This window comes from Aplysia californica, unplaced genomic scaffold, assembly GCF_000002075.1.
Source record: "Aplysia californica isolate F4 #8 unplaced genomic scaffold, AplCal3.0 scaffold00500, whole genome shotgun sequence".
NCBI lineage: Eukaryota > Metazoa > Mollusca > Gastropoda > Aplysiida > Aplysiidae > Aplysia > Aplysia californica.
In genome coordinates, this window is record NW_004797770.1 from 223,480 (window position 1) to 234,107 (window position 10,628).

Sequence of the window (10,628 nt, forward strand, 5' to 3'; positions counted from 1 at the left end):
TCTATCTATCTATCTATCTATCTATCTATCTATCTATCCAGCTGTCTGTCTATCCATCTATCTATCTATATATCTCGCTCGCTCGCTTTCTCTTCCTGTCTATTTTCCTTTTTTATGTTACTTCTTATACTTGGGAAAATTAGCTACCCTTTCTCAATGTTCAGTGCGTGAAATAGATTTTCCTCACAGTCCAAAGTTTTCTTGTACTTCGTCCGCAGGCTCGCCTCTCCCTCCTCTGCAGAAAACAGCTCTCAGAATTTACAGCATGCGTTTCTGTCCCTACGCACAGAGAACAAGATTGGTTCTGGCACACAAAAACATTCCGTAAGTTTACCGTGTGGGGATATTTTACCATTGATCGGTAGTAATGTACAGCATTAATTTGTTGACAAGCTCAAGACTGCTCTTACCATTCTTGAGATATACTGTATTTAAAACATGTATTCTTAACAGCCGAAACAAACCAAAACGACCCTCTGAAAACGTTTATGTAAATTTAATGCTGCAGTTTAGTCATGCAGTTTTGAGCAAAATTCTTTCAAAATGATATTTCTTGTGTATCGAACCCAGGTTTTGCTCACCAAGTTAAAGCTAGAATGCAAACTGCAGTTAAATATTGTGCTTACAAGGTTAAAATCAATATACTCAAGAATAGTGTTAATTATTGTATTCGTGAGAATGTAATAATAATTATCATTATTATCATTATAATCTTATTATAATGGAGCTAAGCCCGTTTGAGAGGCCAGTATACATTTTTTTACACAGGTGTCCATAAAATCTACAAAAATGTGATCCAATTAAAAATTGTCACAAAGGGTTACGTGGGCATATTATTTTCAAAGTTCGGAAACTACCTTTTGATTTTTCAAGTTTGATGGTTATTCCTATAAATCGAAGCTCTCAGAGATTTTCACTCTGCCTTAAACCTTTTCATATTTTACGGGGGGGCTACTTCCGTTTTAGTTTGTGTTTCGTCGTGAGCGTGAGCTGCTTTTACTGGCCTATTTCCAGATCTAGAATCTCGATATCTAACTCGATTTGGATGTGTGCTTCGCACTTCAATTTGTACTTCAGGCCAAACTTCATTGCACTGACATTTTCTAGATATATTTGGTGAAGTGATGTCCCCAACACGTTGATTTAGTTTAAACCCACAAAATGTACACTTCGTTGTATTGACATTCTCAAAATTTGGAGCGTATTCTCTGCGTAGCTTTTTATGGGGCAAGGCTCTAGATCTAGATCTCTATATTATATCCTAAAAGCATTTGGAGCACAGAATTCAAGACTGATTTGGAGTGTTTAGCAAGAAGATGCCAGTCTAGATCGAGATATGTTCGGAGTAAAGATGTTTATGAAATATTAGTTAATAATGTAGTAAGATGCATCTAAACGTAGAATTTATTTAACTCCACGAAACAGAGGGGAAAGCGAGAAGAAACAGAGAAAGGGGAATATCAATCAGAATTTACGCTCTAATAGTCAGAATCTGGAGGAAGACCTTGAGCGTGCTGGGCTAAGAAAGAATGGGCCTGCGTTGGTCTTAGTGTTCAACGCACTGTCCTTTAGTGAAACTTAAGTTGATCGGAGATTACGGACTCATAACTGAGGGGAATTCAGTGCCGTCTGTGAACATTGCAATGCCATAAGATGGAGAGAAGAGAGAAAACATTCTGCTGTAAAAATGGCAAAGTTACTATACCGGTACCTCCCGCACCCCTGCAGGAACTAATAAAGTATTACGATGTAACTCAGAGCGGCAACTCTTTATTTTCACACTGTAGGTCATACAACAATGCTGTCGCCCTTTGCTTCAATTGGGCACAGTGAACAAGCTGAACAGGGCTTCAATCCAACCTTCAAAATCCAGGGCAACCAGTACAACCGAATAGGAAATCTTCTTCCCTCTGCTGGACAGTTAGACCTGCTTTTACAATGACTGCGACCAAATCTCAGGGAGAGACTTTGCAAAGGATAGGGGTTTCTTTACAGGGCGATTTTTTCATATTATGTACAATTGTATGTCGCAATGAGTCTTGTTAGGTCCAGGGACTCTAATTGGAATACATATAAAAAGACCTGCTGCCCAGGACGGAGTTCCTGATGGCGCATATACCAGCAATGTTGTCTACACAGAGGTCCTACGGCAGTGAATCCGGTACAAACATTTTATCTTTCAAGTGATTTCCTATCACTTTATCACGGTTCGTAGAACGGGTTTGTATCTAGTAATAATAATAATAATAACAATAATAATAAAAATAATAATAATAATAATAATAATAATAATAATGATAATAATGATAGTAATCGGGATAAAAGAAATGAGGGTTATGATGATTTCTGGCTTTTGCTATAGCCAAGGAGACCACTTTTGGCAGAGATACGTGTGCCACATTTTGATCACCAGAAGCTCCACTTCCATTTTTGTAATATGCGCCGCTTGCGGGTTTCTCTCTTGGTTTCAGCATTTTGTATTCATAAAGCCTTATCACTTGCTGCCCCCTGTCACTGATTCTCATCAGATGGTTCTGTGGGGAGCTAGACTCTCTCATTGGCAATAATTTATGTTGAAGTCCTTCTGAGGCATTTTAGGACGTCTTTGTAGCTTCTTTTTGTTGCGCCAGCTTTACGCTTCCCTGAGGACACTTCGGAATATAATACTGCCTTTGAGATTCTGAAATCAGGTATTTTTACGATATGGTCAGTCCAGAAAAGACGAGTCCTTTTTTTGGTATGGAAAACAGACTCGGGGTTTGCCACTTTCAGAACTGTCAATGCAAAATCATTATATGCAACTTGCATACTTCCGTGTTTGCAATGTCAGGAACCAGACAAATTATCAGTTCTACAAACTGGCAAACAATTCAATTCGTTTACCCTTTTGTACCAGGCTGTCGAAATAAAAGGTCCAAAGACGAACCGAAAACCAAACCTACTGGGTTTGAATCCAGTTGGATTGAGTAGGCATTTAGGCATAAAACAATCTATTCAACGTGGAACTTTGAAAAATAAACGTGTTTCATTTTGAAAGCTGTTGTCGAATTTAGTTGCATTCGTATTTTGCCAAAATGTAAGCTTTTGCCTCCCACGCGAAGGAAAGTCTAGCTGGTGCCAACTCAATCTCTCATTTTCTTTTTTATTCCTCTTTCTGTTTGGGGAGGAAAATAATTGTTGTTGGGTTTTTTCAGGCAATGTTTAAATATATAATATCATTTTGTTTCGTTGGTATCTTTGGATATTATTATGTTACCATTAAATCTTAGTGTACTATTCTAATAATGAACAAATTTCATGCTGCCTGATAAACTGGAAAGAGATAGAATATACTACCCTGATTGGTCTCCGCCTCTATGTTGGAGCGGCCCCCCAAAAAAAATCTGAGACGCCGAACTTGCCCCTAGAGAGAATGATAAACAATCCTTTTGAAATTGCCTGTTGTCGATTCTTCAGATACGAAACGGTCAACATCGATCTGTCGAGCAAACCCTCCTGGTTCTTTGAGAAAAACCCTTTGGGCACAGTGCCTGTGTTGGAGAAAGGCGATAAGATCATATACGAGAGTACCGCCACGTGTGAGTGGTTGGATGACGTCTACCCGCACAATCGGCTCACACCTTCCGACCCATACATCAAAGCCAGGGACAGAATGATTCTCGAGTACTATGGAAAGGTGAGTCACATTTATTAGTTTTCTTTCTTCTTGTCTCTTCCTCGTTGTCTATGTCTCTATTTCTATCTCTGTGTCCTCTCCATCTGTCTGTCTGTCTGTCTGTCTGTCTGTCTGTCTGTCTGTCTGGCTGGCTGGCTGGCTGGCTGTTTGTCTGTCTGTCTGGCTGTCTGTCTGTCTGTTTGTCTGGCTGGCTGGCTAGCTGGCTACCTGTCTGGTTTCTTTCTTCTCTTATTCTCCACAATCACACTTGAAGTCTGGTATCTGTCATGAATTGGGCCGTCCTGCTCAGTTCATCTGTCTGTCCGTATAGCTTCTCTTGAAGTGACAGTGGGGTTGGCCACGTTTCCTGTTTCAGTGCTGAAGGATGTGTTCAACAGTTTGGTCCGCCTCTCCACACTGGCATTTTGGTGATTGTACTAGTTTAAAATATCTGCACATATGTTGTCTCAGTTTTATGTCTTGTGTTCTTAGTCGGAAGATAATCACTTGTTCTTGGCGGGACAGCTTGTGGTAACTACCTGGTGTCTGTGGTTCTTTAAATAGCGTATTTATAATAGTTTTTGTTTCTGTGTAGTTGACGCTGTTGTCTAGTTGCTCTTTCTGTGCTCATAGTTTGGTCATCCTGCCTGCCTGTTCATTTCATAAGACACCACAGTGCGGTGGAATCCACTGCATCATGATCCTCAGGTATGGAATATCCTCAATTACTTCTCGCCGCCTTGGTAGTTTGCCGGCAGTGATTGCCTGCAGTACTGACATAGCATCTATTAAGAATACTACTTGGCTTTGGGGGTCTACCTACCAAATTCTTGATGATATTTGCTGCATGTATTTGAGCCTCCGTCTCTGCCCTGTAGTTTGTACAATGCCGCCCTGTTGGGACTGCCTCTGCTTGTCGGCGTCCATTTCGGAAATGTGTTGCCAGGCTGTCCAGACATTTATTCGGGAAGGACACTAAAGGCACATTGGACTTACTTTCTTTCTTCTTAATGTCATGAATAGGCGAGGCAGACGAATTTCAGACTCTCTCTGTCTCCCTTCTCTCTCTCTCTCTCTCTCTCTCTCTCTCTCTCTCTCTCTCTCTCTCTCTCTCTCTGTCTCTCTCTCTGTCTCTCTCTCTCTCTCTCTTTATATATCTCTCTGTCTGTCTCTCTCTCTCTGTGTCTGTCTTTCTTTATATATCTCTCTGTCTGTCTGTCTCTCTCTCTCTCAATGTCTTTATATCTCAGTCTCTCTCTCCCCGTCTCTCTCTGTCTCTCTCCTCTCTCTCTCTCTCTCTCTCTCTCTCTCTCTCTCTCTCTCTCTCTCTCTCTCTCTCTCTGTCTGTCTGTCTCTTTCTGTGTGCGTGTGTCTCTTTTGCTATCTCTCTCTCTCTCTGTCTCTCTCCTCACTCCCCTCTCTCTCTCTCTCTCTCTCTCTCTCTCTCTGCTGTCTGTCTCTGTCTCTCTGTCTCTCTGTCTCTCTGTCTCTCTGTCTCTCTGTGTTATTCTCTCTCTCTCTCTCTCTCTCTCTCTCTCTCTCTTTCTCTCTCTGCTGTCTGTCTCTGTCTGTCTCTTTCTCTCTCTGTCTCTCTCTGTCTCTCTCTGTCTCTCTCTGTCTCTCTGTCTCTCTGTCTCTCTCTCTCTCTCTCTCTCTCTCTCTCTCTCTCTCTCTCTCTCTCTAGACGAGACGAGACGAGACGAACAGGATCAAAATTTCAAATTGTTCATTCCCTTACAGGAAGGCTAGAAGCAGTCATAAATGATCTAAGTTATATCAGTGCGAATAAAACAAAATATTAATTTTTCTTTTCCAGATTACCGGCCTCTTCTATGGCAAACTGAGAAAAGATGACACGCTGGAAGAGGGAATTCAGGAGTTGCAAACCCGCTACCAGTTCTTTGAGGATGAGCTGGCTAGGAGAGAGGGGCCTCTATTTGGTGGTATGTTAAAAGGGACACGTTAAAATATAACTTTCAGGGGAAATTGAATATATGTATACATGTTCATTTCTAGCATAACCATCGTTGTCATCATCATCATCATCATCATCATCATCATCATCATCATCATCCTCATCATCATCATCATCATCATCATCATCATCATCATCATCATCATCATCATCAACATCATCATCATCATCATCATCATCAACAAGTAACGTAAAAATCCCAGTAAAAACCTATAAATAGCTTAGTTAGAATAAATTATATTGTACCCCAATTACTAATTAGTAACAGCAGAAAAGTTAAACACTTTGTCACTAACGCTTAATTTTCCTATCTGTTCTCTTTCAGGTGAGCAACCAGCTATGGTTGACTTCTACATTTGGCCTCACTTTGAGCGTCTGCCCATAGTGGCCAGAAAAGACCAGAGGATTGCAGTCAATGTGACGTCATTCCCCCGACTGGCCCGCTGGTACAGCGCAATGTACAAAGTGCCTGCAATCAAGGCCATGGAGGTCGATCCTGATACCCAGGAATACTTCCTGAAGACTGTGGTCGCAGGAGCGCCCGACTTTGATTATGGACTCTAGTTAGAAGCCTTGAAACAAGATGCTGTGAACATAGATGTTCTACAGTAGCCCTGAGCAATCAACCAGAGTGTGAATGTTATTGTGTGTGTATGTGTGTAATATATGTGTGTTTTTGTGTATATAGCGTGTATGTGTATGAGTGGGCATTTGAATGTGACGACACGTGTGTGTATGTGTGTATGCAGGTTTATAATTTGTGTGCAAGTCATTCGTTTTTGTCAAGTGCTCTAACATTTTTACTGCTAAACAATAAATAGCATTGGAAACACAGTGCATGTGCAACGAAATGCGATTCATGACTCTCCTTTTACTGGCATATTTATACAGAAATTGTAATTAATTTCTCTTTATTTCGTTTTTGTTGTATCCCCAATCATGATTTGTTATGGTTAAAAATGAAAATATATACATGGAAAAAGCCATGTTCTGTGGAAGAAAATAGTAAAATAGTAAAATAAATAAATAAATAAATTTTAAAAATGAATAAATAAATCTATTTAAAAAATGGGAGGGGGGAGGGAGGGGGCTTTACTTACAGTACAAACTGGACACTGTATTGTAACGTTGCACTGGTGTTCTGTAACATTAATCTTGTCTCCCTCGTGTCTTCTTTTTCTTGTATATTTTTAAAAAAATCATATTATTATTATTACACTTCTCATTTCCCTGCAACGTCCTTGTTGCTGGTAATTTGGCTGCTATTCATTGTTCAACACCCTCTGTAAAGAGAATATTCAAATGGTAGTGTGGCACATCACTGTCACGTTAGCCAAAATGTATAATGGGTTTTTTTCTGCTTCTGATTCTAATCTTAAATATCTCCTAAATGTATTTACATTTTATTATGAATTGTGTTCTCTGTGTTGTTGGAAAGTTGCTCCCAACCTGATATCTCCGAGAATATGGAAGATTCTAAAAAGGCAATTGTAGTAATACCTAAGAATAATGTACAGAGAAACTGTTATGGTCTTGGTTTTGTATCATTGAGTCAACCACTGGGTGAATGTGGTGCTGTAGAGTGTATAATAGCTTAACCTTTGTGCCGATTTTAGATGTTCACACCCGAAAGAGGTTCAATTTTGGGATAATTTGAATACGTACCAGCTGACTAATAGAGTAAGGTAGGATTCCTCAACATCTCCTCAATAGCTCATTGTAGCTGTTGAGCTTCTTACAAGACAATTAATATAATTCCCTCCACCGCAGGGTATAGCAACTAAGGTACAGACCATCTGAAGATCAGACAATACGCGGAGGTAACAACCTCTTTCAACAGGGACGATCAGAAGCAAGTGTTAAATCGACTACTATAAGAGTAATTAAATTTCTCTGGTCTGCACTTGAACCTTAGCAAAACATTTGCCATGTGTACATACAAGCAGCGCATCGACACGGTAAGAATTGGAATACAGTTCACGGATTGTATGATCATTTTCAGTTTGTACTTCAGTAGTTACAAACCACCTGCAGAAATAAGCAAGAACTGAACCTGCAAGGTATACAACCGACTCGGAGTACTTAGGAAATATTCAAGGGGTGATCTGACAATTTTAGGTAAACTGCATCTGTTTAAAACAAAAGATGACATCACATAGCTAGACTTAAAATACATATGATTTCTTTACCGAAATCTGTATTAGAACAAGTAAACAAAATGTTGTAGGTTCTTGTAAAATATTTAAAAACAGATTCAACATTAAGAAAGCATAATATTAAAAGGGGATCCTCTAATTTTTCTTTTTCATGATCATGAAAACGGGGGACTGAGGATGCAAGAAATGACATTGTTTCACTTTCAAGGTTCATTACTTTTGGCATGGGCGGAAGTACTCCTTAAACCAGGCCGTCAACAATGGAAGAGTATCGTCAAGTCTTTCTATAAAGATCTACATGTCTTCAAGAGTAAGGTCTCTGTGGAAGACTTCAGGAGATAAATATGATCCTCAGTCAATTCTGGTGAGAGGTCCTCACAAAATGGTTGCAGTATGCAAATAATTATGTATTTATACATAAATCTAAGTCATGCTGATGTCAAAATCAATAGTCAAAGACAAATTTATAGAAGCAAAAAATGTGTAAGCTTAATAAACAATACGTCTAGATAGAGAGATACATTGCTCCGCCCAGTGCTGTGAGCGTATCCGAGCATACCGGGCATAATATCAAAAGTTTTAACCAAAGAATATTAATCTACATGTATGTCAGATGGTATAGATGTTAAAAAATTGAAGCTTAAAACGAGCCCATAGTTCAGATATTAATGCTGGGAGATAACTCCTAATAGAACGTTGCTCAGGTCAAAGCATTTGGCCGTATTAACCTGTCCATGCTGTATTGTAAAACAAATGGTCAACATTAGTTTTCTTCTGATAAGATATTGTCAGTAAAAGTCTCACTGGGGAATTGGTACACATATCGGTCAGAGAAGACTGTCAGGCGAGAGGGGGGCTCCGACACCTGACACCTGCCCCCACTACTGCCTTGTGGGTTAGTCCTTTTGGGCAAAGGCTAGCCGAGTAAACTGTACAAAATTCCAGTTGAAGGCAAATGGAAACCACTACTGTATTCTTTCCGAAGAACACCATCGATCAACACACAATGAATGGAGATAACGAAGTAAACGGAAGCTCTGTAAGAGTTGTCTCGTCCGGTATGGTCAGTCATGCACAGCAGCAGGTGACACCAGACCGTCATCAAGATACTGCTCACAAAAATGAAAACTCAAACGAGAAGCATAACAACCTGGAATATGAGAACACTGCTAGAGAAAGGAAAACTGGACAGCATCAAGAAAAAAATAAAGAGAATGAATGTTAACATCATGGGTTTATGTGTAGTACGATGGACAGGAGCTGGCAGCATAGTGTCAGACAGCTGTAAAACCATTTACTCAGCAGAAGGCGACAAACCTGAAAGAGGAGTAGCGGTCATCATGGACTTGCCAACATCGAGGACTCTCAAGGGGTACCTGACATTAGCAGACAGAGTTATGCAAGTGAGACTGAAAGGATCATTCTTCGATGCAACCATCATCCAAGCGTATGCGCCAACCTCAGAATGCACAGAAGAAGAAATAGAGAAGTTTTGTGATGAAATAAATCAAGCTAAGACACATTGTAAATCGCAGGATATTGTCATAGTCATGGGAGATTTTAAAGGAAAGGTGGGAACAACAAGACATGAAGACATAGTGGGCCCATATGGACTGGGAACCAGAAATGAAAGAGGAGAAAAACTGATAGAATGGGTCATCTTGAATGATATCATTATTATTGGAATCACCAAGAAGATTATGGACCTGGAAGAGGAGTCCTGGAGACAGCGCTCGCAACCAGAGCGACTATATCATAATCAATAAAAGATACAAAAACGGGATGCTAAATGTCAAACGCACCCAGGAGCAAACTGTTACAGTGAACATGAACCAGCGGTGGGAAAATTTAGAATCAGATTGAAAAGAACACACATGAACAAGAACAAGAATATGAAACTAAACAAAGCATTACTCAAGTCAAACAAAGAAGACAAAAATGCAAGATAAATTCAGAATAACTGTATAGAACAAATTAGGCCTCTTAGAAGAAATAGAAGACATAGACCAACACTGGGAACAGCTTAAAATATTTATAAATGAGGCTGCAAAAGACGTCATACCAGAAAGGACAACAAAAGCAAAAAAGAAATCGGTGACTGATGTATTTCTAAATCTTATGGAGGAACGAAGAATACACAAAAACAGTCAGGAAAAAAATGTGAATCTTCACAAAGAAATCAGACACAAATTCAATCTAGCAAAAAGAGATCTGGTTAAAAGAAGAATGTGAGGAAATGGAAAATCATTCCAAGGCGGACTCAAACGATCTGCACAAAAAAATCAAAGAGATGTGTCATACAATAACGGTGGATCAACAGGATACCTCAAACCAAAGGATGGGAATATCATAAAGGATATAGATAAGATACTGGAACGTTGAACAGAGTATATCGGTGACCTGTACGATGACAAGAGATGAACTATGAAGAGTGAAAAATAATAAAGAGGGCCCATCAATCCTGAAGGAAGAAGTTATCAAGGCACTTCGAAAGATGAAGAATGGAAAAGCTGCAGGACCTGACAACATTACCACAAAAATGATTAAAGCTTTAGAGGACTTTGGAATCACCACACTGACAAAACTTCTCAACGACATGTATGACACTGGACATATTCCATTAGACTTGTCAAATCTATCTTCATTTCTTTACCAAAGAAACCTAATGTGAAGCAATTTTCTTTTTTTAAATAAATTTCTTCTTCGTGGATTTTATGTCAAACAATATACACAAGCATGAAACTCATTGCACACTCTCAGACAGACTATTATGCAGACACATATACACACATACAAAACACACACACACACACACACACACACACACACACACACACACACA

The 10,628-nt window shown here is 39.5% G+C and overlaps 2 protein-coding genes across 2 annotated transcripts in view; both read left to right on the forward strand.

Annotated features, from left to right (window-relative positions):
- Nucleotides 1-6,481, forward strand: part of LOC101860519 (glutathione S-transferase omega-1) — an 8,007-nt gene extending 1,526 nt beyond the window's left edge. The window contains exons 2-5 of the mRNA XM_005105893.3: nt 219-324; nt 3,457-3,676; nt 5,472-5,598; nt 5,956-6,481. Of these exons, the coding sequence (XP_005105950.1) occupies nt 219-324; nt 3,457-3,676; nt 5,472-5,598; nt 5,956-6,194 (692 nt within the window). The 3' untranslated portion in view covers nt 6,195-6,481. The remainder of the gene's footprint in view (nt 1-218; nt 325-3,456; nt 3,677-5,471; nt 5,599-5,955) is intronic.
- Nucleotides 6,482-8,943: 2,462 nt separating this feature from the next.
- Nucleotides 8,944-9,552, forward strand: LOC106012786 (craniofacial development protein 2-like). Its single transcript, XM_013086747.1, has one exon. It carries the CDS (start codon nt 8,944-8,946, stop codon nt 9,550-9,552), a length of 609 nt encoding a protein of 202 aa, XP_012942201.1.
- Nucleotides 9,553-10,628: the final 1,076 nt, after the last annotated feature.

Bases quoted from the DNA above. Each gene is read 5' to 3' on its own strand.
- LOC106012786 (XM_013086747.1), top strand. From the start codon at position 8,944: ATGAGAACACTGCTAGAGAAAGGAAAACTGGACAGCATCAAGAAAAAA.